A 9,168-nucleotide genomic window follows, 5' to 3' on the forward strand; every position below is an offset into this window, starting at 1 on the left:
ACTAACGAATGTAGCCTGAAAATCGAGGAGTTTACGCTACAACCTGTACAATCAACCCTATTAAACTACGAGAGCATCTCCCTACCAATGTTGAACCTATCTGCACATTATCTGCACCCTTATATTGATTTACAATCAATCAATATCGAAGAAGCGAAGCAGATCGCCAACGAATTAGAAAACCCGAAAATCCATCTTCAAGAATTGACAACACCCCTAGAAGTGACCCGCGTCAATTTATGGACATTAATTATTATTGCTTGCGTTTACGCTATATACAAAACTGTTAAAGAAAAACGCTCAAAAACACATACTTCCGAGCCCATCATAATTGTATAATTTAAATATATCTATAAAACCACACCCTGTGGGTATGTTTTTAGCTAAGGGCGGAGGAGTTACATTCTTGCAACTTAAATTGTAAGCAATAATTAATTAAACACTAAGCAAAGATAAGAACATGTACCGAGGTTACAATTGCAACTCGAAACAAAGCGAAACCAGTTCATTTGTATCCTGCTTCTAATAAAGACCTTTTTTAAAAAGGCTTTTTGTATTGACCCACACGTAAATAGTGCAACCTTTTTGTGTGTTTTACAGTTTCTCGTATTTCGAGCATTACTATTTAGTAAACATATCTAACAAAAATAATGGCTTTTAATCTTGGGAATTAATCATTCAAATATTTCATATTTGTACATGTTGCTCAATATCGGTAAGCAAGGTAAATATAATATTAACTAAATTCAGTGCAGTGAGATTGCGATATCTAAAGAAAAATATAAATAATTCAAAAGTGCAAAAAACACTCATTATGGATACAAAAAAGTGACGTATTGAGCTTGAAAATAAGGAATGTTAAACTAATGTCCGATTCATATACGGGATTTATAAATAAGACCTTACCAACTTTCCTCTCCATCTTCCAGGACGGATAAAATAATTAACTTCATTTTCACATGAATCAGCAGGAAAAATTGTGTTTTTTTTTTAATTTTAGGAATCGATGGATTTTAATGAAACTGTGAAATTGGTCTTATGTATGATGATGATTTTGATAAAACAACAGAGTTCATCCGCTTTGGCAAGTGAGGAATTTTGAGTGTCTTGGTACAAAAACTACCAGAACTTTTTATTTGGTAGCTGAAATTAACTGATTTTTTTGAGCTGATGCACTAATCTTCTTTCAATATTTTTGGGCTCTTCGTAAAATCTTCTGGATCACTCAGTTTTATCATTTCAAAATTCATCAAACTGTTCCTTTGTGCAACTGAAAATTTTAGACATCCAAGTACAAATTAAAGACTTAAATTACACGTTGATGGGAACTGTGACCTCAATCAGCTCAATATTTAGAGATCAAGACACTAAAATTATCTTAGTTTAATTGCAGGCATTATCTAGAAATGGTTCTATAATTTTTCCTAATTGTGCTTTCATTTTATCAAGTTGACAACGCTGTTCAGATGCAGGTTATGTGGAATTGTCAATTAACCTAACAATTATTGTTTTGGTTGTCTTTGAATTATATTTACTCCATAATGTCGAAAATTGATCCAAGTTCACCTTTATCACAAGAACTTGCCATAGAAATTCTCAACAAAACTTTGGACCATTTAAATTTGCCAGAAAACTCTCAGAAGATCGATGAAGCCCGAGACAATGTTGGCAATGAAATGCTCAAAATGATGCAGTTTATTTTCCCCATTGTGATGCAGATTCAAATAGAAGTTATCAGGGACTATGGATATCCGGAGAGTAGGGAAGGTATAATTAAATTCACTCAAATGGTGAGGAATTTAGAAAGAGAAGATGCTGAGGTTGCCCGACTTCATGGCCTCGTTAAGGCCTATTATTTGCCACCGGTCTCAGCACATACGAGTAATGAATCTGGAGAGGAAAAAACGAGCAGCAATTAATATAGTACACAAGCGAGAAATGAAGCTAAAAATCTTCCAACTGCAATTCGTAATGCATTGGATTGAAGAATAAATCACATTCACTTTAGCACCTGCAGACAACAGGATACTTTAATTAAATTAAATCTTACTGAAAAACTAATGCTGAAGTTTGTTTTAAATATTTTATTTGGGAAGTTTTGCTATGCAGGACTAAGTTAGTCAATGTAAATATAGATCTATTTAATACTCTAATACAAAAATAGTTAACGTTAAGAATATTTTCACCTGAGCTGCTAATTTGGCAGTTTTGATTTTTTGATACAATTGGAATTTGTTTATTTCTTCAGATTGTTTTATATCAATGGATTGTAAAACCGACAAGCACTATAAAGTCCACAAAGAACATAAATCAAGTGCAATACAAAAGATGTATTATCCACTACAAGTTAAATGAAAATGTTCCAGTGTACGAAATATATCAATACTACATTTATTAACTATCTTATTTGTACTGTCTATGGTACTTTGTTTTAATTATTTGGAATATTATCACAATTGCTTCGCAGGCATAAACGGTAAGTAGGTCTGGGACAAGAACATATTTTCAGATAGTAGTTGGTTTTAACTACGTGTGAGTGCAGTTTAACATAAAGCGACATTTCCGAATGTAGAAATGTTTCAGAAGTTTCTACGGAAAAATGTATCTCAAAATATCACTTTTCTGGTATCAACAAAGATTAATTAAGTAAAAATATTAAACTTATCAAGTGAGCAGTGGTTATTGACGCGCACTCCTTTCAGTTTCAACTAAACACTCCCTCACCAACAATCTAGCTGAAATTATACTCCTCTTGAGCTTTTCTGCCGAAGTGCGACTACCTGCATACGTGGGTCGTACTTCCTTGCCCATTTCCTCAATAGCATTGAGCAATTGAGCATATTTTGAAAGCCCTGTAGAAGAAGCTTGAAATAATCTAACATATAATAATAAACATAACTGCGTTCTGTTCTATTACTAAAATGTACCTGTTTGCGGGCTTCCCAATCCGACAGAGGTGCTAGGGGAGATGGTACTGCTGTGTGTATTATTATGTGAATGTAGATCTCTGTGTAAATTATAATTTTGAAGGGGATGTGGGGATCTGCCCATTGGAATGGCTGTAACAGTCACATCGCTTAATTTAGATTCCACAGCCTGAATATCCACTGTATCCATCCCAATCTGTAACAAAGTAAACAAGAAAATTGAGTGATGCACAGCACTAAGAAGTGCATTTCAAATGTTTGTAATTGACGTAGAATAACAAATAGCTAGAGTTCAGTGAAACTGCTTACGTAATTAGTATATTAATTGCAAAACTAAAAAAAGGAGGTTTGATTTGGTGCTTTTCCTACATGAACACACGTTGACAGAAACTAAGGTTACATTGTAAATGTATCATGTTATGGTTGAGGTTGGCGTACGGTGTTGCCTATATTTAAAAAAATTCATATTATACAAACAAAACATATTTTAGAAAAATTTTTAAACACTTTCGCAGTTACCTTATTGCGAAAAGTTTTTAGCTGCTTAATGACTAGTTCTAAATCAAAAGGGCGCACCTACTTCTGTTGGTGGTTCTGACTGGTCCATAGTTCTGAGTAAATGTAAACGCGCATTTCCACATTTTTTAAATTAATGTTGCAATAAAAATAAATAATATCCATGTGATTTGTTTAGCTCAAATGTACTGAACAAATGGAAATTAATATATTTCACTTAAAAGAAGATGTTTTTATTTTTATTTGTCCCGTCTATCCGATGGGAGCAAATGCGCACTTATATTTCAAATCTTGTTTCATCAAAATATGAGTCTTACATAGGAACAAATTCAAAGCGAGTTTCACCAAAATACATCGTACCATTCTCCCGATATTTCGAAAAAGATAAATTTTTTTGACTAACTTTGACCATCAATAGCAGAGGAGCCAGACATTTTTGTTAATAACAGTTAGGTCAGATCGTTTTCTTTTGATGTAAAGAATATCGCAGTATCATTTTGATCATGTGGTTACTGGACTCCCTATAGAATTAGAAGAATATGATTAAAATATTATCTTGAAATAGCTCCTGAAATACAGTGTCTGTTCAAATATAATCATGGGTTCTAGGAACTATGCAAACCCTAGTAAAACTAGCTACCTGTTTTCGTGACGTAATATTTTACGCTTTGATTATTTTTATTTTATAAAACAATGCAGATTTCACAAAATAATAGCTTTTGTCAAAAATCTATAATATTGAAATCCTAGTTTAATTTTGTCGGGTTGTTTTTGAAGCTTTTATGTGTACCTACTTAAGAAAATTGAAGAGAGTGTAGCTTATTTGAACGCTTTTCGAATAGATTGATTGCAAATAATCATTCATCTATATTATTTACAAAAAGTGAAAAAACTGTCCGATTAAAGTATATTTAACACTGCCATAAAGATGTTCTTTTCAACTTCATCTAGATTTTTATATTTAATTGTTGAATTACGGCCCCAAAATATTGTTTGCATCGGGATCGGCTTGCTGTGGCCTTCAGAAAAAAACTTATGAGCTTTTTATCAAGGCATCGGAAAATTTGATGTTCATCGTTTGGGCTTCAAGGCCAGAAAAAAGAAAAATGGAATAGGTAAATAGATTTTGCCCAAATATGAAAAAATCCAAATATCCTATCTAAACTGAGTTCGTTTTCGAAATACAAGCCGTTAAACTTTACTTCAAAAAATACAAAACTACAAATTTGTGCAAAGCTGTTATTAATTGTAATGAAACTTGGTGTGTAGTGAAGGCTGGTAAGAGGTTCTATTTTCAATTGTTTTATTTTTTTAAATTTTACCAGAGGCGTGCATACCGCTTTATTAAGTCCAACATATTCCATGTGCTGTTAGTCTTTGGTATATTACATATATTAAATTTCGAAATCGATGGCATTCTTCTGATGTTCTGTAGCGCTCTTTTAAACGTTTGTAGGTATTTTAAAAGCTGCATTAATATCAGTTCTTTCATTATGCTCAAAAAACGTAAAAGAAAAAGCGGCTTTTTTTCGTGCATTTTCATGGTTTTTGAAATTGCGATTAATTTCTTCCAGACGTTTTACAAGCACATATGGCTATCATCTTCAGAGATGGTTGCTGGGATTTGCAAGCCACGTATGAAGATGCAAGTCACTCGCGATTGCAATACGTCAAGAAGAAATTCAAATTTGCGATATTCTAAAAACTCATCAGTTGAAAATCAATTTGGAATCTAAACGGATTATTTAATATGACTGAAAGTTGATTTTAATTAGTACTTGCAAAACTAAAAAATCAGTCGTCTTTGTTGGAAACGATTTAAACTACTTTTAATATTATTGAAATTCCAGGACAATTTGCCAAGTGGCAACGTGGTTAGTTGATCTGTCCAAGTTTTTTTTAGGTCGCTCAGCTGTTTCCCATCACCTCATCCAAAATACGTCAAGGTGCGCAGCCACGAAAATCGGGCAAGGCGAGCTGCACGCCAGATTTGTAGTCATTTTTTAGTCGCGTTTCGCTAGGGGTGATAAAACGGTGGTGATCGTTAATCAATTCTCGGACATTTCAAATTATGTATTTCGATGTCAAGGTTATAAAATTCCACAGTGTGCACACATAATTAGAGTTGTGTGGTTGCCTGTAGGGCTCCAGTGATCCTTGAAAATAAACAGCTGCAACATCTATCCACACGGTTGCCACAAACCCAGTTTATACATGCTTTTTCAATGTTTCCCACTGGATACTGTTACCCAATTAGCTATTTAGCAGCTAGCTGCTAGTCGTCGCGAAGTGTATTCAACAAGTTTACGGGTTTTCGTGTTCAACATCAAAGAAATTGAGTGTTTTCTGGATACAAGTGTAGTCGGCAACAGCGCTTCTCCCAATCCAGAAACAGGGGACTATCCAAGACCGGTGGCCGTCTTGATCGTAAATGATCCCGTCTCTGTCCTATGAGCCCCTGAATTTATCCAGGCCATGTGAGTATTTTCTTTGTTGTTTATGTGAATCTACACATTTAATCCGAGCTAGATTTTCACTCATCCATGCCCTTTTGGACTGGCTAATGGTCCAGTTCAAGGGCACAGTTGCAAGGACATTTTAAACTGGGTTGTAATGTAAACTCTTGAGTAACTTTATGAGCTGATTTCTATATCTGATTTAATCTAAAATCAATAGTTTATACCTAACAGTATTTTTGAAATTAAATTTTTTGATCGAAAGTTACAAGTCCTAAGTACTAGCTTGTACCTATCTACGACTAAGCATATTTGTATATCAGTGAATCATGGAAATATGTACTTGAATCTGCTACTCCGATGAAAATATACAGGGTGTTCTATAAATGTGTCGACAAACTTTGAGAGGTGGTAGGGAACATGAAGTTAAACATTTTCGCTTAAAAACTGTAAATACATATATTCGAAGACCAATTGTTTTTCAGATACAGTGTAAAATCTTTTAATAGATATTTTTTTTGTAACGTAAAACATAGGTATACTACTTACTCATAATTATTTTTCGTTTATAGCGCGCGACCACAAGCGGAGTGCTATTACCAAGTCTCACCAAATGAACTTTACAAAACTCTAATAAACCAAGAATTGCTAGTTACCGAATTTTAAATTTGATTGTTGATAATGACAATGAATAAGGTTTCAATCATTATTTTGGTCCTTCGAAAGTAGTTTTATATGTGTTTGACTGGTTTTTTACACCTTGTTTGTTGCTTCAGTGTGCTTTACATAAATTAAGGTATATTCTATTAATCCGTTTAATATTTCGTTATCCCAACAAACTGTAAAAGTTGTTAGAAAAAGTGAATTTATTTTAAAAATAAGTATCAGATTATATGTTCAAAAATTCCATTTTGTGCGAAGTAAGACTTAGACATTGATAAAAATTAATTTTTGAGATAGAAATTTAATATCGATATAACTGACAAAACTTTTTAATCATCAAATATTTTCAAGAACGCAGTTGAAACTTGGACAATAATTTGTGGATGCTCCACATTTTAAAAAGTTTTGCTTTTGCTGCTAAAATGTTCACAAGTGAGTTAATATTTTCAGTACCTATGGATTTTTATTTTTTACTGTTTATAATTAATCTGGAATACTTACTTGTAGTTTTAAATATTGATTTATTTTTTAGCAAATAAAGCTTGAATTTTCATCTGCTCAAAGTACTGAATTTTACTACATATTTATTTTAAATTTTTTTAAAAAAAGAACAGCTTTTTGAACTGCTAGAACCAATTATGTAGTTTACGCTCGGTTCATACCTAATATTGGTGATAACAGGCAAATAATAAAGAAAGAAAGAAAGAACTCACCAATTTCATGTTACCCATATATTACCAAAATATTATCGGCATGTCGCCAATTCAATACCAGCATCCCTAGACAACTTTTTGCGCTTTTAATTTAATAAATTTACTTAAGTAACTTAATTAATTAAGTAACTAAATTAAAGTTAATATTGTTGTATATTTTTCAGTCACCAGCTACTTCTATGAAAGTATGTATATGTCATACAGGTGTATTTGTTTTCTAGCAAAAGAGTTATTCACATGTTACTATAATTGCTAATATTGACCTTAAAAAGAACTTGATATTCATTTGCTTTACACAATATCCACGTACATAGTTGTTTTCTTGCAAGAGCTTATCGAAAAAAGTAGACGTTTATGCCTGCATATCTGCAACTTGAATGATAAGACTGCTTACTATCAATGATAGTGAATTGCTTTTAATCAGTCAAAATGCCATTAAAGCGTCTATGAATGCGTTGTTTCTTAAGTCTATTGGCATTTATGTACATTCCGTTCACTCAACCTGTTTATTGCTTTTTATCTACGCGATTCATTTAGCCAGACGTGCATGCTTCAGGATTATTCAATTTTTAATCGAATTGAATCGAAACGTAGGTCGTTTTGAGAAAGGAAATACTATGCTGACGTCACAAGGTGTCAAGCTCAATCAAGTTTTCAGTAGTATCTAAAACTATATCTAACAGTTTTTCAACTGCAAGTTTGAGAAAAACAATATAATAAGATTTAAAAAATAAGGTCCGTTCAATTCATTTGAATAAATTCAAAAAATATTATTTTGATAAAAATCAGTTAAGCCTCTGGAAGGAAGCAGATCAGCTTTATTTAATCGGTGGCGTGTTACAATCATACTAAAGAAATATGATAATAAAATGACAGACAAAATCTAAGACGTGTAGACAGGCACATACAGTGGAAAATTTAAAAATCAGCATTTTTATTTCCAAATAGTATATGTAGTTATATTATATGTATTTTTTATGTATACAGGCTGTTTTTTACGTAGGTAGGAAACCAAAGTTCAGGAGGTCTGGGTGATTGTAGAAGTGTAGTATAGAACCGGAAATAAAAACAGGTTTTTTATAAACAACTTGGCAGGGATATTTACATTAGTAGGAAGCCCAAATTTTCCGATGTTTCGTCCCGGAGTACAATCTAGCCAACAAATAAACATAACACTATTGTATAACTTTATTCCTTGATATTAGTCTGTATATTGAAAATGTCTGCTCAGAGCTTACACTCAGAAACTGTAAAAAACACTAAATAAAAACTTAACTGTATTTAAGTTTTTTATTTTTTATTATTTTTATTTATTTAACTGTATAAACCGGACTTCTTAAAATTGCTTACTCACCTCCTAACTTTTGATTAAGTACTAAGAATTTGACTAAATATGTTGTATGTGTTTTTTTTTTGTTACGTGAGAATATAATTATATTTATTCTTCCTATTTTATTTTAATTATTTAGCAGAAAGTTTATGTGCTTATTACAAAGTTATTTGTGTATTTATATCACGTTTTTTCGCCATCATTTTGTAAAAAAATAGACACATATTTAAGAGGTGTTATTATTTGTCTTACATGTAGGTACACTTTTTACAAGTTTACTTACAGAAATCATGATTGTAAGAAAAAATATTGAGTGATTAAAAATTGCAAACCGTGGCTGAGTTGACTCATAAATAGAAGTTGATAAGATTCAGATTACGAGATCGTGATGGGGCCGGTGTATTAGATCAATCTCTAGGCATTTTGCGAAACATTGTTCAAATGCAGCATGTTGCGTTGGGGGGAAATCGAAAAGCCGAAACATTCACCGATTGATGACGCGGGAGATTTGGCCGCACTTTGGTCCATATAGGTAGTTGAATTAGAGTTGGTGGGTGAACTAG

General features: G+C 32.5%; 3 protein-coding genes across 4 annotated transcripts in view; 2 read left to right on the forward strand and 1 right to left on the reverse strand.

Moving 5' to 3' along the window:
• Positions 1-1,459: 1,459 nt before the first annotated feature.
• On the forward strand, positions 1,460-2,394 carry LOC109537852 (protein C10). The gene has a single exon (XM_019904780.2). The coding sequence runs from the start codon at positions 1,542-1,544 to the stop codon at positions 1,917-1,919; it is 378 nt and encodes a 125-aa protein (XP_019760339.1). The 5' UTR covers positions 1,460-1,541; the 3' UTR covers positions 1,920-2,394.
• Positions 2,070-3,344, reverse strand: LOC109537853 (cyclin-dependent kinase 2-associated protein 1). 2 transcript variants are annotated; one of them, XM_019904782.2, is made up of 3 exons: positions 3,237-3,344; positions 2,928-3,123; positions 2,070-2,852 (listed from the first exon to the last, which is right to left on the reverse strand). In XM_019904782.2, the coding sequence occupies exons 2-3, from the start codon at positions 3,115-3,117 to the stop codon at positions 2,680-2,682; spliced, it is 363 nt and encodes a 120-aa protein (XP_019760341.1). In that variant the 5' UTR covers positions 3,118-3,123; positions 3,237-3,344; the 3' UTR covers positions 2,070-2,679. The 2 variants fall into 2 exon arrangements, with proteins under 2 accessions (XP_019760341.1, XP_019760340.1); XM_019904781.2 differs by having other exon boundaries at positions 2,070-2,864.
• A 2,008-nt stretch (positions 3,345-5,352) lies between these two features.
• Positions 5,353-9,168, forward strand: part of LOC109537817 (G protein-coupled receptor kinase 1) — a 64,967-nt gene continuing 61,151 nt past the window's right edge. Inside the window, exon 1 of the mRNA XM_048664255.1 lies at positions 5,353-5,920. The gene's annotated coding sequence lies outside the window, so the exon portion shown is untranslated. The remainder of the gene's footprint in view (positions 5,921-9,168) is intronic.

The sequence above is a fragment of the Dendroctonus ponderosae genome, unplaced genomic scaffold (genome assembly GCF_020466585.1).
Source record: "Dendroctonus ponderosae isolate FM_Combo_2020 unplaced genomic scaffold, Dpon_F_20191213v2 Dpon_F_20191213_2, whole genome shotgun sequence".
Classification (NCBI taxonomy): domain Eukaryota; kingdom Metazoa; phylum Arthropoda; class Insecta; order Coleoptera; family Curculionidae; genus Dendroctonus; species Dendroctonus ponderosae.

Coding starts and splice junctions, on each gene's coding strand:
- LOC109537852 (XM_019904780.2), top strand. CDS start 1,542: ATGTCGAAAATTGATCCAAGTTCACCTTTATCACAAGAACTTGCCATA.
- LOC109537853 (XM_019904781.2), bottom strand. CDS start 3,117: ATGGATACAGTGGATATTCAGGCTGTGGAATCTAAATTAAGCGATGTG. Junction 2,865..2,927: donor ATTGGGAAGCCCGCAAACAG/GTACATTTTAGT, acceptor GATTATTTCAAG/CTTCTTCTACAGGGCTTTCA.